Raw genomic sequence first — 26,847 nt, forward strand, 5'->3', positions numbered from 1 at the left:
GTAACCAAACTGAAAATAAACAAAGTATATGCAGAAACTGTCTTGACCAAACACATGCTACAGAATTTTGATATGGCTCCAGAGGGGCTTATTATGAGTTGGAAGTACTCAAATTTGCCTATGGTTTAGGCATAAAACTTTTCAAACACGGCTGCACTCTGTTAGTTTGTTGTCAGACTCATTCCATGCAATTGTCAGCCCCCTAGTACATATTATTGAGGGGTCATTAGTTCTGGGAAAATGGAATATTTGTCACCGCTGCAGCAGAAGTGTGTACATATCATAAATGGAGCCTGAAGGGACTTAGTTCCAGGTTATTAAGTGTTCATTCGAGATGGTGGATAATAACTGCTGTTTCTGATATTTTAGATTAGACTGTCCTTACTGCTTGTAGGGCTTATTTTCAGTGACTGTTAGTCTTGTTATTACAAATACATATTTAATGATTGAGGCAGTAAGAATAAAATCAGTAAACTCGTGTACTATCTGAAAGCTTCAAAGTATCAATTCATTAGTTAGCACTTTATCATTAACTAAGCTCTAACAAGAACTCTGCTGCAACAGTATGCAGTAACTAATGAGACAGCATTGTTATTTGGAACTTTTTACATGTGAAAAAGAACAATTGTGTGGGCTTGTAATCATATTAGAATACATATAATAGTACTGATACAATTCTTACAAAACGAATTTCTGTAAGAAACTGCAGTTGCTAACATCACCCTGAAAAAAATTAAAATTAAGGTATCAGGGCAAACACAGGTACTTTTTCAAAAGGTTTTTCTGGAATAACACTCTTGGCCACTCCAGTAATGTTATGTTTTTCTTGCCTAATTAGACTTATAGCCTATACTGCAACCTCAAACTCTAACAATAGGATTGCAGTTGTTAACTAGAAGAGCACATTAGAGGGAGAAAAAGAACATTAGCTATAGCGGAATCTCTTCGATAATGTAATTTTCTGTTGCTTATTTCCAAATAGACAATACAGACTGTGCTTTTTGCATCACTATTTTGCAGATATGATTTATCTGTGTTAGATACTAAATCTAATAGAATCAAGAGCTTTTCTCTGTTTAAGTCTATTTTTTGAACTGTTCCCTATGGTTGAATGGTCAAAATATATTGGGAAGTTACAGTTCTGACCAAATGACACTAATGCTTGTGTTGGATGTGCAGTGCAATCGTAGTGGAAGCCAAACACAAAGGGTTATCTCTTAAAGAATTGGCCAAGATAGCTAAATAAAGTATTATCTTTCAGATTTGCTACTGCATCATTTTCCCCCTTTGGTTTTTATCAGATGATTGTTTTATTACTGTCTTTATTTGAAATTATAATTCTCTGTGATGCTGCTGCTGTTTGCTGTAGAAAAAATACTGACCTTGATTGTGAACCTATGAATTCTTACCATTGTGAGTAGACCCACTGAGGCTGAGGCTGAAAACTGGCACTAAGTACCAGGCAAAGATTAAGTCAGTAGTCTCTCACATTTTAATGGTCCCTAGTAGGACTTAATTATGGAGGTAAAACAAAGCAACCAATCATTAAATTTGGCTTCCCTGTTAAAATAACCCATTATCAGCCTATTTGTCAGACTGTCTTATTTTGGGGATGGAATTTTCCCTGCTTTGTGTCCACCCTAGCTTGAAATATGTTTAAAACACTCACCACTAAATAACACACAGATAGATACACACAGCTGAAATGGATGGGAAACGGAAGTAGGTATTTGTATTATCAGTCCTGACTACAGATTTTTTTTGTGTGCAATTTTGTCTCAAATGCATAACACCATGGATAACTCCTGTCCTTCTCTGTAAGAAATAAATAGTATAGTAATGGTTTATTCATGAAGGGAAGTGTCCTCAGGAAGTATAAGATTTTATAGAGCTACTGCTTGTTTCATCTTCATTGATCTACAGATGCCCTTTTCAATCCACAAGTATTCTTTATCTGATTTACTATTCCTTATTCAAACTGTGGCAGTGAAGTTTAATAGGTGAGGTAGAGAACAGCATCCCTCAGGACACAGCCAGTTTGTAATTAGGAGGAACGTTTGGGCTGGGAAATTGGTAATTATTCTCATATTCCTATCATTTAACTGTAGAACTGAACCACACATAGCTGTTTTATGGTTCCAGAAGCCAGATCTATGCTGAGTTTTATTGTAGTGTGGGTAGACTCTGTTCCAACACATACAGCTCCAGTAGGTCGGGTGACAAGGCTGTGCATAATTATGCGTGCTAGCACATCTGCCTGGCCGTGTAATTAAATTATTGTTCCTGAGCTAAGTGGTTGTATCTGGTAAGGTCCATCTTTAAACCTGTATAAAAGGTATTAATGTGATTTGATCCCATCTCTACTGTTTCGGTTGGATTATATTCATCTACATTAGCAACGCCTCAGCATATTACCTTCCAGTGGCTTGGTAGATCAAAGTGTCTGCAACTGAGGTCCTTAGGTCCCTATGTTAGACTAAGCATGGTTCAGGGGCTTAAAACAGACTCAGTCTAATCTGGTTTCTTGGAGCAAATATCCTTACTACGTAAGTGTTGCGAAACTGTCTGAAGAGCTAGTACTTGTCTCAGATCCTTAGAGGCTAAGGTCCTTTGGTGTGCACTTGGAGCTTATGGTCTGATTTTGTTTTCTTTGAAAGAAATCTGTTTTGCATGCCTTAAATTTGCTCTGTGATCCAAACCAGTGCATGGTAAGTGCAGGCAATCAAGGATTTAGCTTAAAAAACCCACTACTGCTCTGAATTTAAGTGCTAATTCAAGTGCAGCAGCTGACATGTGTTGAGTTTTTGCTTATTTAAACATGTCCTATCTGTAACTGATTGTGTGAGTGCTTCTGGGTGGAGTCTGAATGAAGCCAGACTGCAGCTCAGTGTGGTCTATATTCACCCTTTTGACTGCCTTGATTTGAGTAAGCTGGACTTCAACAACAGGCCCCGCTCAGTTTAAGGAAGCAATCCTTGCTGTCTTTCAAGCATTAGTCACTGGTTCCCAGATCAGACGCAGCACTTAAGAGTAACCATGTGAATGAGTGTAGTGTGTGCTCACATTATCTGCCAGGCATGCTAAGTGGGTGTTCTGTAGCTGACATCAGCATCCCAGCTTAAGTGCATTACCACATAGATATGATCTGCACCTATTGCATCATATATCATATGAATTAAGGTCCCATGACCAAATCCTGTACAATTTTAGTTGCTCCTTACTGGCTTAGACGAGTGCTGGACTGGCTTGTATGCAGATATAAGACATAGTAACATCATACTAGTGCAGGCTCAGGGTGGTACTGATTATGCAGGCTAACTGATATTCAGTTTCAATTCTTTGTCTACTAGGCAAATTAATAAACTCCAAGGAAAAAAAAGAGTCTGGATAATTAGTTTTTCTTCTCAAATAGCTAGTCTAAATTTCATTATATAGCTATTGTAATCAAAATTTTCATTTGAATATTTTTTTTTTTCCATTGGAGAGGGAGAGGAACTAGGAACAAGGGAGGAAAAAAATATCGAACTGACTATCCTTTGCATGCTTTTTTTTAAATGAAAGACAGGTCTGACATTTTCAGACATGTCCGAAATGTTTACATTTAGGCTTGAATTTCACCAATTCAGTAACTAAAGCAAAACCACAAAATGTTATCTGTCACCTTACTGTCTGCCTTCAGCTTTGCAATTTGCAAGCAGCATTATCTGACTACATCCGGCTACTAGACTTTATTATTTCTTGTACTTGTTTCCTTTCTCAGCCTGGTTGTGTGTGCAGTGGCAGTGAAAAATGGATGAACATCCACATTTGGGAACAAAAAGCATCTGGTGTTTGATATCATGGAGACACCAGGACAGTGCTGTCATGTAAAATGTGTGTTGAAATAGGTAAGCACAACTAATGCATATGCACTTGAGCAACTCACAGAGAGCTGCTTTTGACTAAGAGTGGGAGGATTTTAGTGTTTTACACTTGTTATATACACACGCTGTGCTGCAGTGGATATATCAGAAACCCTTTCCTGACTGAAAGTGGTTCCTTGTACTTGTGAAGATAAACAATGCTCACAAAAACCTTCCAGCGTGTCAACGTGATGCTGCTGGCACAAATGACTTCACACATCTTTCAACCTCCTCAGAGCTCCTGATGGAAAACCTACTGCTCAGGGACCTAAAGTGGATTTTGGGTGCTCTCCGAGGGGTGCTGTAAATTGCTGTATGTGGATTGCATCTACTTTGTTGGCCTTTTTCCTGTGTCTTACATAACTTCAGAAGCAGGCAGATATACTGTTATAAAAGTGTTCCTAATTAAAACGTTGGCCCTAAATGTAAAAGAACAATGTATTCTTATCGAGCCAGCTTTTCTTGGATCTTATTCCATTGTCGCACTGGCATGGAGTAGGCGTAAGCTGCACTGATGTGGGTAGCCATGGCTAAGTTATCAAATCTAATAGACCTGGTTTTCAGAATTGGGAAGTCTGGCATTTCTCTGTTTCAATAGGCTGCTGCAGAACAGTGAACTACTATGTTTTTTATGTAATTGTCAGCAGGTTCAGGTCCTATTTGATCTTTTTCACCAGAGATAATGTTTGACTTGGGCAGAGAATAGCAGGAAATAAATGCACACAGGAGAAGGAGACCAGTCTGCAAAGGAAAAAGCAGCTACAACTTTATTATTTTTCAGCATTGCTTCCCTAATGAAAAAAACAAAACAAAACCAAACACTAGAAGAAACAATTGCTTTTTAGGTTAGTTTATATGAAAAGAGACTGATTCTACATTCCTTCCAGTTTTCAATAACCAAAGAATATTTTGCAAGGTTTTAATTGTTTTAATCCTTCATGGAATAACAACATTTTTGTGATAATGTGAGGTTTTTTTTTTTTTGGGAGAACGTCCCTATGAAAAGGTGGGAACATTCTGTAAAATTTTGTGGTTTTAATGAAATGTTGTTTTAAAAGGATAAAAAAGGTATTTATATTGAGTCAAAATGTTTTAATTTTTGTCTTCTTTCAAAATTTATCAATTGTATTCCTATCTACTTCTTCAGTATAAACAAAGATGCAAGGTAAAATTCCACCTGGCTCAACATTGTTAGAGAAAAATAGTTGTTTAGATTTGTGACTCTTCTCTTGTTTATTGAAGAAATTAACTGAAGAGATAACAAGTACGTTTTCATAAGCAATATAGTATTTAAACACTCAGATATATAGGTAAACAGAAGACACTATTATTACCCTGTGTTTCGTAACTCCTCCCTGTACTTTACCTGACCTAGAAGAAGATGAAATGCAGTAAGTATCTGGATTAGTGCACACCAGGTATAGCAAGCGATACCTTGCAAAGCATTCCTGTGCTGTTATGATGAACTCATTCACTGCGTTTTATTTCAGGCTTCCTTTCATAGTCACTTGCTCTGACATTTCTCAGACTTGTTCATAATAACCTCAGTAGTCTTACTTCCCCCATGAAAGTGAAAATCCTTTCCTCTGCTCATTTAATGATTAAGATCTGTAAATTTTCTTATATGTTGATCAGAAAAGCTCATTCTTTTTTTTTTTTTCCCTCCGATTTCATTAAAGAATACATTTCTCCTTCTGTCGAGCTGATCAGACTAATCCTTAATTCCCTTCACTGTGGCTCATCAAGACAGGCAGAACATCTTCTATCTGCATTAAGCCAGACTCTGTGAGCTCTGTAAATGGAAATGCGCAATTTTGCATGCAGCCGTCTGAATGTATTATTCCTATTAAATAAGTGATCCTCTTTTCTAGAAATATGTTGTTGTCACTTGGAAATACAGAGTTACATAAGAAAGTCCTACTGCATTGCAGTAATAATATATCATGGAGAATTAAGGGTGTCTGCTTCTCATCTATCCCTTTGCATTTTTTTCAAGATCATGTACTTTGGCCTTATTCTTGCACTGAATATCAGTAGGACTTTATTAGTAGCTCTAATAAGCAGTCTGGAAGATGGCCAGATTCTGACCTTTTGCTTGTCCAGCAGCATAACTGCTGGTTTATAGGTGCATGCAGAAGGTCAGAGTCAGGCCTGATGCTTTCTGTTTTTTCACAGTAACTTCAACCAGCGGTTTTATCTGGTGAGGGAAGAGCTTCGATGGGCAGCAGCGTCATCTGTCCTTTCTGTGTTTTTGTGTGCGCCTGGACCTGCCTTGCTCGGCCTTCCAGCTGCAGAGTCCATTCGTGGCGGAGCCTGTAAAGGGAGGACAAGCGCTTAGCAAGTACTGAGCCAAATCCTTCAAATGTATCTGGGGCTTTTCAGCAGGGTCGGAGCTTTCCTCTCTTTCATCACCACAGCACTTGTCCTGTATTTATTTACCATCTACACATGTCTCTGGCTTGCTAGATTGGGAATGCAGGGGAGAAAGGGATAGTGCTGATGCTATCAGTGGTTGACATTGCTGGATTCCTAATGGGTCAAACAACTGCTGAAATACTGTCAGTACGAAGAGCTCTGTTTTCTTACTCTGAGGTATTCTTAAAGCCACACAGAAGTACTGTCTATCCAGTATGATGTGTCAGTTGATATGTGTAAAATAAAAAACACAATTATGCCCCCCGAGCCCCCAAGTTTACTATCAAGTGCTGTTGAGAAGAGCAAGCAGAACTCTAAATACATCAATTTTGGTTTACTCTGAAGAAAATAAAAAGGAAAAAGGGCAACCATTTTGTACCCAAAATCTCTGCAGACCTTGGATGTGTTTAATGTAAGGAATTGATGTCACATGCAAGAGGAGCCGCATAGCTTCAAGATACTAGTACAGACAAAAGAGCAAATCACTAGGGACCACTGCAAGATACTGTTGGCTGGGCCATTTTCCAAAGGAAATGGTGTTATGAAATGCCTGAACCAGCAATGCTATAAAATTAGATACCATATAGTAATGCCAAATGCATAATGGAATATACGGATTTTTATATTATATTCGGTGTGCTAAAAAGAACAGCAGCCAGTGATTTCATCTGAGAATAACTTAGCAGTAGCTGTTTCCTATGGAAATATTTGGCTTCTGAGTTTGATTTCAGGTTGTGTTTCAAACCTGTTGTGGCTTTACTATTCTCTTTTGTGTGTAGTTAAACCTCAAAATAAACAGTTTGATTAGTTAGCAAAAATTTGCTATTGAAAACACGGTTGTTTCTTGTCAACTACTGTCCTAGGTGTCACAGAGGAAGCACTTGTCTCTACTTAAAACCACCTAATTTTCCCAGGTGCCACTTACATGAGATAGTGGACCTGTAGATTTTGCAATCAAACTGCCTATTACCTCCTGAAAGTATATTTTTTTTCAAACTAGAAAACTCTTTATGAATAATTTGGGTTTTGACCAAGGATCTTGCTTGAGTCTATTTTAGTTGTGACCAGACAGTTAAGACATATTAACTATGTAAATTCAGATATATTCAAAGTTCTTTCACTACATTATTTTTCTATTCAGAGAAGATTTGAGGAAAGTTTTTAACATTTTTAACTTTGTGAAGTTAAAAATATTATCTACAGTCCTAGTTACAACTGGTTTGCAATATCTTCTTGTAGTAGTTTTTTGTGAAGCTAGGTTGACAAAGGTGAGCAGTGCAGCTAAACACTTTCCTAGGTTTTATTATACAGGTTTTCTCTCCAGTAACTTTGTGATTTTGTTTTGGGAATATTACTGACTAGCTTGAGTGAGATACTGGGAGCAGGACTGTCTATATCTGACTCTGTTGGGACACATGGCTGGCCTGCTCAGATTCTGATTTCCTCATCTTTGAAGTTATGATAGTATCTTCCTCCTTGGGCACTAGGGTCAGAATACCTGGCATTTTTCTTAAAGAAACAGCACATGCCGGTTTGCTGAAGTAAAATTAATTTATGTGAATGTCCCACTTTTGAGGAAAGTTGATGCAGGAAACTTTTGTCAACTCCAAGAGGAAAGCCCATCAGAAAAATGTAAGAGGCACAGGTATTTCTTATCCTCTTTCTCCATCCATTATTAGTCAGAGGATTTACTTAGTGTGGGGGGGACTCTGGTTCAAACTCCTGAGGTGAGCAAGTATTTGAAGCAGCCTACGACACTTGTGCAGAGTATCTACGTCACAGTCACAGCTCTTTCTGGGAAGTGCCTGTTGTTTTATACTGCTTTGGGAAAAAAGATAATACATTTGAATTATGTGTTGTATAGCAGGAATGCTCATGAAATGGAAAAATAAGATTTTCCTGTCCCATTAAATACATTTCTATTTTTGGGCTGATATGATGCAAAAGGCTGTTAAACATGATAAAGATGCCATGGATTTGTTTATGCTACACATTTAATGAATGATTTGCTTGTCTCTTTAATGTAATACTATTTTATTTATTCGTGTAGCTGTACCAGTTCCAGGTAAAAATCCTGATATTTTCTGTCTGTCACAAGCCATAGTGCCAAAGTTCTTTATTTTCATGTGGCTATGATCCAAGGCCTCTGAAGAATGCTCATGAGATTCAGAGGTGAGAGGTGTCTGAGTTTCCATGCAGAAGAGCCATGGAAATACGAGACAAGCAGCTGTGAGAGGAAAAGTGCCAAAGATCCAGAACACAATCTGTGCTATGAATAAAGCAGTACAATAACAGGTTACCTTATTTTAAAGCATGTGATGACATGCCTTGCTGTCTTGTGCAAAAGAACAAATACCACTTACTTGTTCAGGGCGCTTTTGCTTAACCTAGACTCTTCACCTTCTCGTTGCTTAGTTTGCTTTTCGATGACTTTTTCCCAGAAGTTCTTCAGCTCTTCTGCATCATGGCCACCTATCTTGTGGTGCCGAAAGTTGGTATTTTTGCTCATTTTCTGAAAAGCAATTTAGAGGTCAGAGCGGTCAGGAGCATAAACTGAGGCAGATTCTGTGTTGCTTAGCCCCTTGCATTTTCTTTCTCATGAATTACTATTGAAATAGAATATGTCACCTGAGAAGAAGAGGTACCTGATGCTTACTCTGCCTTGAATCAAAATTATAAGGCATTGAAACAGGCCTTGGGTGATAGTTACATGGTACACCTATATTTTTGTTACTGACTGATGACTGCTCATGGTACAGTTCACTGAAATACTGTGGAGGCCTCAATATGTGAGAGATTTTAAGTGGTTTTGGAAGAACTAGGAAACATACTTTCAAATATAGTGCCACTATCACTGAAGTTCAGATGAGATGTTGTGAAGGGCTTTCCCTTTTTCTGCTTCCTGCAGTTTTAAAAGATACCATAAATGGTTATTACCTAAGGGAAACATGTTACTTTTAAATGATTCCTTTTACTACTCCAAATTATATCAAGTGCAAAATATGCAGGGGAATTATAAATCTGAAGTTGAAGCACACAGAGTGCAAAGCCCTGGGGAGCTTGTTATGGCCATGTTCTTTAATTTATCAAAATTCAGTCTTAAATACCGTTAAAAGTAATGCTCACTAAAACATAGAGGTGAGTCTCAATATATGGGAAACAGGACAGAAATTAGGTGAATTTCTTCTTGCTAAATGCATAGTATTCAAATTTGGAGGCTTTTAAAAATCACCGTATATATCTGAGGCACTTGCTAGTATTAACAAATACACATTGTTTAACAGATCTAAATGGTAGTTTGAAAAGTTAAGTTCTGTTGTTTATTCCCAAATGAAATAATCAGAAGAAAATGCGTCATATACTATATTTGTTGCTGCCCAAATATTTCTTTGCTATGATGTTAAATAAGGTACCAACAACACGTTATACTTCTACCCCAACTGTGAAGCAGGATTTCCTGCATCAATCTCCTCCAATAAGCCCCTCCAGCAAGCTGTGGGATGATGCAAGAAAGAAAAAAAACCCCTCAAAATCATTCTCTTGAGTGTTCCATGACTAGATCAGCACATAATTTGAGGGTTTGTATGAAATCCATTTACTTCCCTGTCTTCATTTATCTTCTGTTGTCACTAGATAGTTTTGTCAGCCGTCCACTCTGTAAGGCTGATGAATTAATGCCTCATAGACCCTGATATGTACTTGTGAGTCTGCTTCATAGGCAGTGTCATACTTTATGAAATACCCTTGATAAATACTTTGAAGACTATGCTCATGAACGCCAACCTGATGAAACCTTTGATTTCTGCAATGCTGTCAGCAGAAGATCAGAGAAAATAAAAGGACAGTTAGATACAACACAATGTGTAAGGTCTTCCTATCAAATACTGTATTTTAAACTCCTGAAGTTTTAAAATGGCATGTAAGCAAGATCTTGACATCTTCTGACATTGATTTGGCATAATTTTCACAGACCTGTTTTTTAGAAAGTTCAATAATATAAAATTATTTTGCCAAACTCAGTGCTAAGTCTGACTGGACTGAAAAAAATGCTTAACAAGAAGAAAAGTGTATACCACTTCCAGATGCAGTAGTTTTCCACAAAAAAGTTGAGCTGCTTAAAGACTAGCACAGTCCAACTGGAGTAGTAAGTGTGAATTGATTAGTGCATGCAATATAATATCTGTGGTGGAGTATCAGACGTGCTTGGCTGGTAAGGATATTGGTCCTCTCCACAGCAAGTCAGCAAGAGCTGCAATATCACCAACACAATCGGATGTTTTCCTCTGAGGCAGACAAGTTTTCTGGTGCTTCCTTTGCTGTGGACTGCGGATGCTGTAGATATGGCACAGCAGGATGTAGCAGGAGTCATTACCATGCTGTGGGTACAGCAGATCTTCTACCACCTTTTGCTAAAAGTGCTTTGCTTATCAGTGATGTGGTCTAAATGGGAATACATGTGATATTTTAATGATCTTTTGTCTCAATTTGAGGACCCAAAATAACAGTTTCATCTAAGGCTTCAGCTCGCAAAAACTATGAATGTCACAGACACACTAGCACATGCCCTATCTGTATCTTAATTCTATAGGCATTGAGCAGTGTTAGAATAAATGCTCTGGTAATAGCTTGCTACAGTGAGTGATGGAATATGATTATTTCATCATTCCCAGACCAGCAGGTCACCTGGGTCTTTGCACCATTTAAAGGCTCTTCTATCAGTAGCAGCTGCCCACTTGACACTCTTTGGATAATTATCTGGTTGCCTCAGACGCCAAGTGCAAGCTGCTGACAAAATGTCTGAGTAGGTTTGCCCTCCAAAGCTTATTATACTTTGCCTCATGTACGAGTCTGCCATAACACATTAACCTTTCAGTAGAGATTAAGTTTTTATGATTATTAAACTTCTAGTAGATGTTATTCAAGTGGTACAAAGAGGGCCTCCAGTCTTCATACGAGGTCTGAATTGTTCAGGTTTTTGGCGGCCATGTGAGGGTTTTGGCTGCCTTAAGTCTTGGCTGCTCCACTCAGAGGAACAAGCTGTGGTCAGACAGGTTCCCCCAAGATGGAGGTACTTCTGCATATGTTAGTCTGGCATGTCTATGGGACTTTTTGCAAGCCAAGAACATTTGACTTGATAATAGTTCCTAGAAATGTCAGTGACAGTGAATATTTCACACGATATTGCCGTGGTCCTTGCTAAAACATTCTTGATGTAAGACTTTTGAACATGGTTCTGTCTGGCATTATTAGCCAGTATCTCTTGTGCTGTGATGTGTGAAAGCATCCTTTCTCTGAGCCTGGCATTACAACATCCATGTGAAGAGATTAGAGTTCATGTATACCATGTAATACCTTCTCTTTTTCTAATTGAAAGATTCTACTAGCGAGCATGGTTTGTATTTCTGACTAATTGTCTAGGTTTGTTTTCTTTGTATCAAACAAATTCTTTATTATTGCTCCAGAAAATATCTTTTTTTTGTTGTTCTTGTTGTTAATAGATTTTCTGCTTTCTTTTTTATGTCTCAATAACATAAATTGGAGTTAAACTGACAAATGGACTTAATTCTAACAAACTTGTTCTTAATTCTTTTACTCAGGTATCTCAGAGTTCAGAAACTAGTAGGACAGTTATATTTTCTCTTCAAGTAGAAAATACATGTTCTTAGAGTCACTCCACCAGTTTTGCCTGGGTGGTAAGTAAGCAAGGAAAAGAGGTTCTTACTAATGGCAGGTTGTTTTAACAAGTTCTTCCACTTATGTGAAAGTGAAATAAACAACAACAATACTTCCATGGGTACACAATAATTGGTTCCGAGACTTGAGTCAGTGTCAATGTTGTTTAGGGACTGAAAATATATGTTATGAAACTTCTGCAGTACATTTCCCATTCAGGGCTACAAAAATGTGCATAACACTGGTGCAAGGCAGAGACTCTTATCAAATCTTCAACTAAGAGGGCTGAGGAGGGACTATTTTTCTATGGGTTGTGCAGTCCTACCTGCTCATTTAAAGTATAGTTGACTGCTTTTTTTTGGGGGGAGACAAGGTAATAAAACAACATTTAAATAAAGATGAAACTGTATCTTGGCTAAAGTGGCTTAAGTATTTGATAGCTCTGAAACTTAACTGTCAGAAAAATGTCTATGTGTGCATGAAAGAGTTTTTTTACACCATTCATTTATGGGAATTAATTTAAGTGTTAACAAATTATTAATTTATTGGGAATGTCCACAAGAAGAAGTAATAGTAGATAAAATTAACAGCACTGTAAAAGAAAAATCTCCTACATTTATAATCAAACCATAAATCACATTGCCATGCAGCAATCTGTAAGATAGCAAATCACTCATGAAATGCAGATAGCATCTACATACAGTACATTGCTCTAAACTCTTTGAACTGCTGTCTCAGAGCATATTTAAAGGAGGTTCAAAGTGTGAATGATGAGTAGTTTTTCCTCAATAGATCTTTCCAGTCCAAGGGAGAAGAAATTTTGCTTCCAGTTGGAAGTTATTATATTCACAACTTTTATTCACTGCCACAAAATTAATATAGACACAGGCAGTAGCACAGCCTTCTGTCTTTTAATCCCATCTGCAGGCTGAATGTGTTAAATTATTGTGTTTCCAAATGTTCTGGTTTTAGCCCTTTCCTTGTCTACCCTGTTTGAATTATTGTAATCTCAGACAACCCCCACTGAGGTAGAAAAAGGGGCTTGCACAAATATCTAATCCAAGGAATTTCTCTTTGTAATTGTATTTCTACTTTGGACTCTTGCCAGAGAAAGTTTTTGGTCAGAAATGGCACTTGATGTTTTGAAGAGAAGAGCTATTTTTAGTAATCGTTATCTAAATTAGACAAACAAAAGACAAAAAATATTGTCTGAAACTTCAGGAAGCATTTTTTTTCCTTTTTTTCCAGTCTTTCTAATAATATATGTCTTGTGTTAGCCATTGTCTTAAAAATTCAGTATTTTATATAGAGAGACAATACTTGTACATACAATGAGATTCTCTGAAAATCTTTTACTTTCTAGTAAGAAATGAAGAAATGTTTTAGTGCATTCAGCATAGATGTTAACTGAACATATTTTGTGAAAAATGTCAAAGTAACTTTTAATCTAAAAGATCCATAATTAAAAAAGAAGGTTTAGCTAATAAAAAAAGGCACCAACCTACTTTTCTCTCTCTCTTTTGTTTTTTTTTGGCTTACTGGAGTGAATTTATTTATTTTATTTCCAACATATTTGCAGGAAGAACAAAACATTGAACAAGAATGTTTTTTATATATTTAAAAATATTTCCTTTCTAAAAGGTGGAGTTAGGGCTAATTTTAACACTTTCAATGAATTTGAGGATTCAGCCAGTTTTGGCATTGAACGTGAACATGTTTCTGAAAGAATTTCCACAGTCACTTCAGAGCTTTTTTCAGACCATTGTAAACAATGGAAAGATTATCTTAGACTTCAACAGGACTCAGTCCCTTGGGTCATATCATGACTATGAGCTATTTTATCTTTGTCAGGCTACTAATTAGTCTCCTATTCCTTTTGCCCTTCAGTGGAGTTCGTTTGCCTAAGCATGGAACAGTTTACAGCATTATAGAATTATTACAGTACAGTATACAAGGTCAAAACTTGTTTATGGTTTATGTTCTAAAAAGTTTTAAATTACTCAGATCAATGCATCATTAGGATGAACAACCCCTTACACATTCATTTTATGGGGGTTTTTCTTTCAGCTGAAGTATGTGTAATACAGAAGTTCTAGTAATACATAAAACACACACAGAAAAAAAACCCAAACAGGTTAATAGCTGAAGTTAAGATTAGAGTAAAACAAAACAAAGGCAGAATGCCTCTGATATTTTATAAAATAGACAGGAATGAGATTATCTTCCAATGAGGTATACCATAATATACAGAATTCAAGGTCATGGAGGGAAGATGAAGAAAGCATTATTCAAATTCGCATTATTTTTAAACAGTAAAATAATTGTATATGCATGTATCTTTAGGCAAGATAGGAAGAGAAAAATCTTATTTTGGCCAAAATACAATAATATAAATTCTTACTTTGATTGTACAGTAGCTTCCTCTTCTGTCAAAGTATGGATTTCTTGAGTGATTACTGAATAGTGTCAGTTTTACCCCTGGGTTCCCCTTTTCAAGAGGACTCTAACTGCCAGAAATAACTGATGAAATCTTTTCATCCGTCACTCATTTTTTTTGGGAGTGATGACATCTGCTATTATGAATTATTTTAATGGCAGGGGGAAAAAACCCAAACCCACAGTTTCATTTCATGAAGTCTGCAACACACCAAGTGGAATGACCAGTCAGTTCCAGGGCACAGACTCTGAATACCACATTTGATCTGTGCTATAATTTTTGGCAGGTGCCTCTGATGTCATAACTTGGCTCTGGATAAACAGTTATTCTTTGACAAGTGCAGATCACTGGAACATAACTTCCATATGACTTGCAAGAATTCAGTACTGTTGTCTCCAAGAAAATGGATAGATGTGAAGAGAACATGCTGTATAACACAGCTTGTCTCAGGATTGTGCTACTGAGTGACTGGCAGATAAATAGATTTCTTTTTCACCCCTTTTGAAGTGTTGGTCTGTAAGAGCACCTGGTAGGCTACATGACAGAATCCAGCTAAGCTGTTAATACGCTGAATAGCACAGGAATCTGAACTCAGCCAGCCGCAAGTTGGAATCATAGCGTATATAATTTGTTACAGAATTTAGCACTTCCACTTCTTGGACAGATTCTTCTTCTCTCCATTGGTGCCACTGGATGAACAGAAAAACACAGGGAAGTAAGGTGCTACTTACTCTGACAAAGGGAGAGAACACAGAGAGTGACTTCCTGATCTCACCTATTATTGTTAACCCAACTGCATAACCCTCTGCTAATTTGGCAAGTTCCATCTTGAAATGACTTATGCTTCTTACTCCAGGTATTTCAGGTGAAAGGTTGCTCTGGAATATTTCTGTGCAAAGCACTATAAGTTTTCTTCTAATTTACAACCTTCATTTATTCAAGAGGCAAGTTACCCTTCCTTTGGCTCCATGGTATGTGTGGCAGAAATCACCTCCTCCCTCCTTCAAGATAAATCAGTTGAGGACTTTGAACTCTTCTCATACTTTCTTGATAGGTGTCATGGCCTTTCTCTGCATTCTTACTGAACACAAACAATGAGAACTGTATGTCATATTCCAGATGAGTGCTAGTACCTTATATGCATATTTATTGTGTTTGGATATAACCATCTGAATCTAGAATCACATTTATCTTTTCCAGGGATGTAACATTCTCGTAAGGACTCTTTAACTGATTAATGCACCCATCTAGTTCTCCTTATATTTTTTTCCAACTGATAAGCTCCGGCTTATAACAGAAATTATTATCAGATCCCAAGTTCATGACCTGCCTTTTGGGTCACCTTTTCTGTTTCAGTCCTTCAGGTCATCTGTTTCCTTTGTCTTTGAAATTCAGTCCCCTGTGCTGCTGACAATCTTTGTGTCCTCTGGAAAATTTCTTTAGCTTATTGCTTCATTTTGTGCCAGGTGTCACACCACTCAAAACAATAGTAAGACTGCTTCTAAGACAGCTCTGGAGGAATTCCTTTTTTAACCTTCTTGCAGGTAGAGACCTTTCACTAAAATACATTGTCTGACTTTAGCCACTCCTCCACTCCTTGTCCACTTAAATGTCTTGTATGATATTATTTATTTATTTATTTATTTATTTATTTACAACTTACCTAATATTTTTCCTGTGACAGTATGTTAAATATTTTACTGAGGTTCACAGTTTATCTGGCCAACCTTTATTTTGGTTGAAGAGAAGCACTGAAATAATGTGCCATGGTTTACCTTTGGCAAAACCACTTTGTATTTATTTAATTTGCCTTCATATCTTTAATTATTAAATGATCCAAAATTTGTCTGAAAGCCTTAAATGGTGTAGAGTCAGACCAGTATCTCCATTTGAAATGTGAGAGTATATGGCTCCACCTATAACACAGGAGGTTATTTTCCAGTTCTCTGTCAATGCCTGAAGTTTGGATGAGATTCATAGGAAGAGGTAATATCTTTTCTTAGATCAGCTAGTATAAGCAGGGAAAAACGCACAAGGTCTGAAATAGAAGCAGCAGACTTCAAGGCTAAATATCAATTAGGAACAATTGTTCTAATTTTAAATAAATAAACCTCAGTGAGACCATGAGGTAGAAAAGTTGGTTCCTCTGTTGGAAAGAGGAGAAGATAGAAAAGGAAAGATAATAAAGTTCTTCTTATCCCTTACCATAGAGAGAAAAAGGTTATTTATTGCTTGCTGGATGTGGTTAGTTGACGAGGAGAAAGGAAGAGAGTGACATAGTAACGTGACCTTATGTATCACTATTAAGTCTATAGTTAGTTTAGATGAACTGCAAAATTAATTCTTCTTCTAATCATTCAGTAAAACACTCAGCACCCCTGCTGTTAGTGGAAGGTAGCCATGAAATGTAACATGAGGTCAGCAATTCACTGCTCCAGGACAGACTGCTCTGTCTGATAGCTGATCCTGGACCCTAGGCAAAGGCTCAAGTTGATAGTGATGTTGTCAGACTCTTAGTTTTTCTTCTTGGAGCTCCTCCACTTTACATAAATAATGCAATACTCTGGACTTGAGAGACAGAGTCAATAGCATGCTTATTCAATCTCCTGTATGACTCAGAGTGGGGTTTTTAACTTTCCCACATATTGGAGAGATTACTTCACATTTTGGCTACTAAGTATTCCAAGACATGTTTTCTTATGGCAAGGGAGTCACTTGGAATTTATTTTGAAAAATCTTGATTTCCCTGAGGCCATGATGTAAAACAGATCTCAAAATCCTGCTTGTATTCTTGTGTTTGAAACTGCCCAGAATCAATCTGTCTGAGAACTCACGGCTGTGTAATTTTAGTGGTGACTCGTGTCCAGAAAACATAAGAAACTCTAGGGAGTGGAGTAGGACACTACAAGCCACGCAGGGAAATAATCAGAGCTCTTTGATCTTTGTAATTAAAGTGGCGGAGTCTTGGCAGGCAGAACTCAGTCTGGTACTTCACAAAGATCAACAATATAGTCTACTCTGGCCTTCTGGTAGTACAGAGCCAATTTAATGAATATTATGTGATTTTATAAGTTGCACAGACAAATCAATACTTAAAGTAAATTCTTTCAGCTTTAAAATGTACATAGGTATCACTGTATGTTTCGAGGCTTATAGCCTAACCTGAGACTTTCGCCTAAGGAGCTGACAAGTCTGCAGTGTACCTCTCTCAGAATGGCTCTGACAGTTGCTTTTGCTTGTTTGTAATGATTCAGAGTTGTTAGTAGGCCTCATGTAGTGCTGTCTTGCACTGACATTAGATTTCACAGAATCACAGAATGTCAGGAATTGGAAGGGACCTTGAAAGATCATCTAGTCCAATCCTCCTGCCAGAGCAGCAACACCTAGATGAGGTTACACAGGAAAGTGTCCAGGCAGGTTTTGAATGTCTCCACAGAGAAGGAGACTGCACAACACCCCTGAGCAGCCTGTTCCAGTGGTCTGTCACCCTCACTGTGAAGAGGTTCCTTCTAAATTTTAAACGGAGCCTCTTTTTTACCCTTCCTTATTATAGTCTGACAAAAGTGACTCTTCTCAATCTGTTACCAGTCAAACTGTGATTGGAAAACAATAATTTCTGGGATGACCCAGGGAGTACTTCAGTAATCATAAATTTCTCTGCTTTAAGTTATTTTCAATTATTTCTAATTACACAAAAGGTTTATAGTGATTTTTACACAGATAGGCTTCTCCAGCTAAGTTGATGCCATAAATAAGATGCTTGTTTACATTAGGTAACCGAGTCTTATCACTGAAAGGAAGAGAATGTATTTGTTACAGGTCACTGAAAATTTCAGTGGACACTTAAATGCAGTGACCTCAGCGTAGTCTAGCAGGCTGCAAAACATCTATTTCTTTCCCCAGTTATGCTTGCTTGACTACCTGAAGAGAAGGGTGTCCAGTCTTAGATTTTCGTTTGATTTCCATTTCATTATCAGGACTACGTTTCTCTTTTGTGTAGTGCATGTTATTTTTAAGCATGAGAGGAAGAAGACAACACAAAGAATGAAGACTAAATTACACTATAGCAGCTTGGTTTTAGTTTTTAAAGCTCCTTCCAGCTTGCAGGGCCTGCAGTATGTTCTGCAAGCTCCCTCATGAAGGGACTATATTATGGATACAAGAGGCATGAAACAGGACAATATAAGAGGTGGTGGTGAAGTGTAGATGGTACTACAGTCTTTCTATGGTCAAGGAGAGTGTACTTATTGTCTCAGAATCATTCTTCTATCTTTACTGCTCAGCAAATGTAGCCACCAACTACTTATTCAGGACATCTCTGTAGTGTTCAATTGTTGAATCTTATGTTACTGTCAGGTCCTTCTTTTGTTTATTCCAAAGCTTTCATCTGTGTTATGTGGATGTCTCTTCAGTTGTGTGGCTTTGGTCAGTAGGGTCAAGCTTACTTAAGCTTGAAAATTTGTGTGTCTGGTTGCAGAGAAAACATTATTCACCCTAACAGCCCACAGGATTTAATGGTTCCTATTACCATCTTCCCTTCTGTGTCAAGGGACAATGCTGCTAGTTGTAGGGTCTGTTTGGATGCTTTCTGCACGCAACAGAAAAAGAAGACATAGCATGGACAGTTCCTAAGTGAAACATGTCAAAGAGAGTGCAAAAGTAGGGGTGTTGTGTGTTGGCCCTGTGAATGACGTCTCTGAGCCCATGTAGACAAATATCAGGCTGGATGATGTGACATTATTTCATATGTATTGTTTTGGGTTGGCAAGCACGTGTCTCCAAAGAAGTCAACTGTATCATGTTGTTGGTCCTGCAAAAACTGACTGAAGAAATGAAAAACTGTTGAACAAGAAAAGCAATTGGAGAAGACTGATATCCTGAGAAATAGGACATGCTTGATCTACATGCTTGATCTACCTTGATCTACAGCGTAAAGTAAGACTTGAAGGACTGACCAATGTGAAGCAAAAGTCTAAGTACAGGAAGTGTCCAGGATGGAAGACAACGCAGGGGCCCTATATGAGGGAGGGTGTAGGGTCCAGAGAGGAACAGAAAGGACATAAAAACAAGCAAAAAAAAAAATTTGTGAAAAGTCCAGCCGAAATTTGTCACTAACAGACATCAGAGGACCAATATCAACAATATCAGTGCAAAATTAATCTATCAAAATGTTTTGAATTAATCTGATTTTGCAGTCTCAGTTTATAGTCAGTCTGTGCTTTGCACAGTAGAATTGTATTATTTGAACTGAAAAGCTGGCTTGCCTGTTGCCAGGAAAAGTGGCTTAGAAATTCTTGCCTAAGAGGCTGTAACCAATTCGTTGGAAATACACTCTTAATAACTTAATAACTCTCCGAAGTAAAGCAGCAGTGGACAGATTATTATACCCGTAAAATCTGGGAAAATGGCCATTGTAGCTGAACCTATACTTCAGCTGACAGTGAGAAAAAAATTGTATAAGAACTGTTATTTCCTAAGTTGATATTTTATTCATGTTAATACGTTCAGCTATACTAATTACATTTTATCTTTCTAAGGTAGTAGTGCAATGTTTGGCTTTTTTTTTTTTCTTTAATTGATTTAATTTGGTTCATCTACAAATAAAAGAGTTTCTGTTAGTATCCCATTGAATTTTAAGCCAACTCTGCTTCATGTTATTTGCAACAGTTTCATGTTCTGATAACATTCCAGGAAATTGCTCTATGGAAATGAGCATTTACATTTTAAATACTTTCCAATAAATGAGTAAGCTATTCCCATCTCCATATTACTTATTATACTGAGCCATTCCTTTGAACTGCTCCTTTAATGATTTGTCATAGCCTGCCTCATCAGGGTGGCAAGCCTTTCAGGAAGCAAATAATCCTTTACACCACAGAATTTAACGTAATCAGTCCTTAGTCGTAATGGGCTGCTTGCTCTTTGATATTCTATTGTAATACAAATAAACAATATTTCTGTTATTAAATTTTATTTATTTTAAAATATTTAATAATAACCTGCTTTTAAAACTTTGTTGTCTAGAAATATCTGGGGGCTTAAATACACAGACAAATCACCCACGATCTCTGGTAACGTTTTCTACACATTATTTTAGACTGTGGCAAAAGTGAACAGCCTTGAGGTTGCTCAGTGTGCAAAGGGCAGTCTAAGTTAATCTCCATAGTAACAAGTGGTGTATAATCAAAAAGCATCGTTAGGGCAAAACAATTGGTGGTGAGACCCTGAAGTCCACAGTCTGTGTGTTTCAAGCTCTCTAACACATCGCTGTTACAGGCTGGCTCTATTCTGGCCTGAAATTTTCTTAGCAATTGGTCAATGAGTACTGGGGGGGGGCTCTTGAAGTAGATCTTTCTGTTTAACCTTATCTGAGAGGCCTTTTTTTTTTCATTTGTGGTCTGAGAAGTGAACCAAAGCCTGGTAACTGAGAGCAGTTGGGGAATTGACTTTAAAAGTGCCCTTTGGTTTCAAGCACCAGTGCTAAAGTTTAAGAAACCTAAGTGGATTTGAATTATTACTTGTAATGGGGTAAGAAAGTGTATCCACAGAATTAACATGAATCGGATGATGTATAGTAACTTACTACATGTAGCAATATGTTTATGTATTCAAGTTGTTGAGGCTCTCTATTTCTTTTTTTTTTTTCTTTTTGATGCTCAATTGAACTAGTTCACATGGAAATATATAACACAAATCATGCAAGAATATAGTCTTCTGATTAATATTTCTTCTTGCAAGGGAAACCTATGAACAAAACCCATTGCTTCAGACATTTTAAGTTAGACTGGGCAAAGCGCTGCCAAATACACTGAAGAGTCAAAGACAAATGACAAGGAAATGGATTAAGTGAACTCATAGGTCTTTTCTATTTATTATTTTTATTGTTCTATATCCCTATATATTTGTTGTCTTTTTTGGGGGTGGGGAGGAGTGTGTGTGTGGGTGTGTGTGATAAGCTGAAGTTAGGGAGACAAAATTCACTCTGTGAGGCACAAAACTCAATATAATGGAAGGGTCAGCAGTTTGGTTTTGGGGTTATTTTACCAAGTTCAGCATTTCACAGTTGGACATTTTTTAATTATTTTTTGTTGCTCTTGAAGCTTGGTATGAGAATTGATGAAGAATAGCTTTGGCTTGAAATTGTGAGCCTGACAACAATAAAACCAATCACAAACAAATGAAGAATCTCAAATGCCTGGGTCCGGGGAAAATTTGCCACTTACAAAAAGCAGCCCTCCTAGGCAAATCTCCTGTACTGTCTAGAATTCTACTGCACAGCTTTACAGTTACTTTGCCAGTTCCCGTAATTTGAATAGTTTCTTAATGAGACCCAACTAATACGTTTATTGAAAACGAGACCCTCTTAGCTGACATTGTCTGGATACCTGGATCTCGAATATTTTAAAGACAGGCACTGGCAATGTTAAAATTTCTGGTGGCAACAAAGGTGGTTTTTTGGCCAGAATAAGCGACAAGAATCCTTCTTCCTCCATGGCAAGGCCAAAGGGAGGCGCATCACAGTATAAACTCTTGCTTTTGTCTGCCATGCAAGCATTACACCATGTTGAAAGCTTTCTATTGCTTTCTAAATAAGTAGTAGATACCTTGAGCTAAAAACCAGTTTGCTGCCAGCACATGACTTGTTGACTTCTTGTGCTGTGCCTTTGTTTTGGCTCACCTTAAAATCTTAAAATGTTTCATTCTGGAGCTTCTTCCTAACACATTCAAGAGCTCTTAAGCTTCATTTTTATGGTATTATTCCTCCTTTCTGATTTTATTTAACATTATCTATCAATGTCAGATGTGTTACTGACACCCCATTATGCAATTCAACATTTTCACACTCTGGATGCAACTGTGGGCTGAGGTGATGGCCACCACCACCACACTACCCCCCTCAGCTGCTCATCTCCTCCCAATTGCTGGATGCTACCTCCTCTCCTGCTCTGCCAGATGCAATGCTGAAAGGGGTCTCTGAGCTACTCATGCAATGCAGCCCAGAGCTCTAAAGAATCTGAAGAGCAGGTCCCTGCCTACACAAATAATTTGGTTGAAATTGCTTGGAATGGGATATCATGAAAGTCTCAGCTGGAAGGTTGAAGAGAGGAATGCTGAGGACTGCTACGGGGCCAGCTCACTGCAGCTAAAACCACTTGTACCAGCCTGTACTATCTCAGACATGAAGGAGAACTTAAGTCTGTGTTTACTTAATGTGCTTTTTTGCTCTCTCTGGTCACACTGATGAGCTATATGCCATGTTTCTCTGTTCACATGTTGTTCGAATTTTGTCCCTGTTATAATTTACTTTAGAACAATACTTAACTCCGGGAAGCAAGGAGGAAGTGGTAAAAGCAACAAGTGTTTTTAAATGAGCAAAACAACACCTGAAGGTGGTGGAAGTAAAACCATTCACAAAAATCTAAAACAAACGAATGTCCATAATGGTGATGGATGTTTCCAGGTGGGAAAAAGGCTATGGCTAAAATAATTTGCCACACTGGGTTTTGTGCAAATATGCGTAAGGCAGTGAGCACCCTGTTGCCAACGCATCTTTAATTTAAATTAAGTGATAGCCTAAAGGCTGAGAATAAAGATGAAATCAGTTACATCACAGCTGGACATGCTTTCCAAAAGGTACAGATTATGTCTAACAACATATTTAAGTGTTAACATCCACCAATTTTCTTTCAAGGCATAGATTGCTACTGAGAAGCTATGTCTTTATGAGTGTAAGACAGATGATTTAGAAAAGTAAAGATTTTTTGAGAAATAAAAATCAATGCTGGCCTTAGACTTAAGGAACTCCAAGTTTCTGGGCCCTGAACAGTCACCCTGATGGACTTCCCTCAGTCTGCCAGCTGGTGAGTGAAAATTACTTCAACTTTGGGAGTCTTATTCATTTGCCTCTGGGTCTTAAAACAAATGTTTTGTTTTAGATACCCTGCGGCCATTTAAAATAATCTGTTTCCTTAGACTTCTGGTGGGAAAAAAAAAATCAGCAAAAGAGGAGAAATCTTTTCTAGAAGAGATTTTTTAGAAAAAATGTTTCCCACAAACAAGCCATTCTAAATTATTGTTTTTTCTGCCTTTGTCTCACTTTTAATCCTTTTCTGCATTTCTGGAGTATGAGTGCTATGAGTGCAATGTTGTAAGCACAAGTGTGGACTTTACTGTCTCTGTTTCACAGCATAGGAGCCCCTCAGGTGGCAATGAATGTCAGTTTTTCAAACTAATTTCCTTAGAGGTGGTCAAGCAATTTGTAAACTGTCCCAGAAGGGAAAGGTTCCAAGTGTATTGGAAAGCACAGATAGAGAAAAAAAGGGAAAAAAAAAAAAATCAAAGGAAAATAATAAACATATTGGAGAAAAAAGATTAAAAAGCCCCTCCCCCCCAAATAATTTAGTACAATTTTACTTAGTTAAGAAATGTGTTTCTTTAGAGATGTTACATCTAGGTTAGTTTAAAATTAGATCTGAATCTAGTTATGTTCTTTCCAGCCTATTTTAAATGCGGTAATTGTCCTTTATAATCAAGCTATTAGAATGACATTAAAATGTAATCCTAAGAAACAACACAGTCATTCATCAAATGTTATGTTAGCCTGCTTGACATTTTAATTTACAAGCTTTTATTATTAGTTTGGTCTCTTGGTTATTAATTGCTTGAAAAACATGTAATTTTTCATGTCTTATGAAAACAAATACAAGAAAAGAGGTCAAATTTTAATCTTGGTGAAACCAGCATAAATCAAAAATAACTTTACTAAGTCAGTGAAGAGTTACTCTGGTACAAGACTGAAAGACATCTCCTCTCTCATATCTAAGCAGACGTAAGTGAAAGTTTCCTTCAAGCATTGTGTAGGAAACATGTAATTTCTTTACTAGGTTTCTTTTGATAGCAAAAGAGACTGTTTGTTTTTTTTTTTCTCTTTTGTTTCTTCAGCAATAAAATCACATAGAGCATCATGCAGTTTCTCAGCTGTTGTGTTTCATTCAGTCAAACTCTGTCTTGAAATGCTTCCTGTAAGCACTGGGATGTCAGTTTCTGAAGCCTATAAATAAGGACTTCTTCAGCAGAAAAAAAAAGTAAAATCTTCCGTTGGAAAAACACTGGCTTTGTGCTTGTTTATGAGCTAGTATGTATGGCACATATATTTAATTGAAAAATAATAATTATGAGTCTTAGCTGAGAAAACGTGGCATTGATGTAATGCTTATTGTCATTTTATTCCATTTGTAGGACCATGATTACCAGACTGCTTAAAAATGCGCAAGCTGTATGTAGACAAATTCACCCAAATCCTCCTGTTAAATTGTCAATGTTGAAAGTAAAATATTGAGCACATATAACCGTCAGACCTGGAGAGCACAGTACAGTATATCTAGTCGAATCTTGCCCTTTACATTTGCACCTGAAAAAAGTGATGAGCTAACACTGCAGAGGTGATATTGGAGATGTGACTTCTTCTTCAGAAATTTTGAGAAAGCAAGGGTGGCACAGTTATCAGCAGTGGAAGCATGAGAAATGCCCTGCTTCTGTACAAACCTTTTAACTTACAGACCTTGCAGTGTTTTATTTGCAATACAGGTGTTAATGTTGTCATTTTACAGATGGAAGAATGAGAGCTAGAGGAGTAAAGTGATTTGTTTAAAACAACTTTATAGTTGATCTGGGAATCCATCTATTAAATAACTGCAGTGAACCTGCCCCACATACTTACACTGGAGTTTGAGACAGAAACTTTTGCTGAGTTTTTAACTTCCTCCACATTTCATTTTTCACCTTAATATGCTTTGGCCCACCCTTGGGCATGAACAAATGGTGGGTTAAAATCCGTTATTGTGATGTTTCTAATGCAGGAAAAATCAGGAGGCATCAGAAATCTTTCTTGTTTTGCTTCTGCCATAGAAGCTCAGTAGCCCTGTAAATAAGGCTAATGGGGTTGTGTCACCAGTGAGTAATAATGTTTCTCTCTGTTTCTTCTATCTTCTAACCTCATTCAGCCTACTATCTTCCGAATTGCCATAATTACACTTTGATAACCTATTTTGAAGACAGAGAGAGAAAAACAAAACAAAACACTTTTAGCATAATATCTGCCTGCACAGCCTTTAATGTGTATTTTAGAGAATGCCCATGTGTGTTATGAAAGCAACCTTATTTTTGCTCTACTGTGGGAGTCAGGGCATCAAAGAACAGACATATTATTACCACTCTATATCTTTTACAGACACACCATAGAAGTTACTGACTTCCTCTGCATTTTTTTTTCTTAGCATGTTCTTACATTTATACTCTGTCCTTTTTCATGCTATTCTTCATTTCCAGAGAGTGTTCAAGATCTTATTTCAAATAACCCAGTGAAAGACATTCACTTAATCTGTTAAAAACTCCTGATGGGACCTGACTTAATGCCAGACAAAATCTGCATGTTTTGCCTTTGTTTTGTGACACTTTATTTATCTGTCTGATGTCCACAAGTCTACAGTTCATCTTGTCTGCCATTTTCTTTTTGTTTTTCTTGGTTTTCTTAGTAAAGATATCGCCACCAGACCTCTCCTAAGCAAGCAAGGGCTTCTTAATGACTCAGCCCTATATCTGTAGGATTATCTGGACCCAACATTGTATTTTATTATGATTGAAAATCCTTATTCAGTTCAGAATCAATGCCGTGTTAGTATCTGAATATGTCAATTAATTTGGTCTGAATGTTACAAAAACTCTCTCTTGTGTGATTCCTGGACCAGTCCAAATCCTGTATCACTTTCCACCATAGGCAGGAAATACTCATCCTTTTCTTCAGAAGAGGAGTTTCTAGGGTTTGGAAACAAGAGTAGAAAGCTGTACGTGCAGGAAGGTATCTGAACAGTAGAGACAAAAGAAAATTAAAACAAGGAGATGGAAGAAAACACAACTACGAAAGTGGAAAAAGTGAAGTGATTGTTTTATTTATATACTCTGTGCAGCCCGTGCGTGGCTTGGAAAGTCTATGTTCCCTGCTCCTCTGTTTCAAGCTGGGTTTTCAGACTTGCTATAAATGACTGAACAGGCAGTTTTAATTATAGTAAAACATGACAAGAGAAATGAATCCTCGTGGTTAACAGGTCATGAGACTGCATCATAGTCCTCAGAGACTGAGAGGATTCAAATGTTTGTGAATAGTGCAGGTGCTGAAAACCAATATGAGGTTATATAATTTCTGGACCAGAGAAATGCCAACGTGTCTTGTAGAATTGTGGTGTGTGACAGCAGATTTCTGGTGGCAATTTACAGGCAGGGAAAAAGGTCTTTGATCTCACTACAGCTGGCAACCTTTCCATTTCTTATTCACTCATCACCATCTCAGGATGTGTCAGTTTTCAGACAGAAATAATAGGACTAGGAAAGAGTGGCCAGCTGTGCTGCTAGTTTTTTAAGAAG

The 26,847-nt window shown here is 37.4% G+C and overlaps 1 protein-coding gene across 1 annotated transcript; it reads right to left on the minus strand.

The window, feature by feature from the left end:
• Nucleotides 1-6,082: 6,082 nt before the first annotated feature.
• On the minus strand, nucleotides 6,083-8,826 carry LOC308051865 (protein FAM240B-like; the record flags this gene model as incomplete). Its single annotated transcript, XM_080362510.1, has 2 exons — nucleotides 6,083-6,215; nucleotides 8,681-8,826. 2 exons carry the CDS (start codon nucleotides 8,824-8,826, stop codon nucleotides 6,083-6,085), a joined length of 279 nt encoding a protein of 92 aa, XP_080218636.1.
• Between the last annotated feature and the right edge of the window lie 18,021 nt (nucleotides 8,827-26,847).

Source organism: Nesoenas mayeri, assembly GCF_963082525.1.
Source record: "Nesoenas mayeri genome assembly, chromosome: Z".
NCBI classification, from domain to species: Eukaryota; Metazoa; Chordata; class Aves; order Columbiformes; family Columbidae; genus Nesoenas; species Nesoenas mayeri.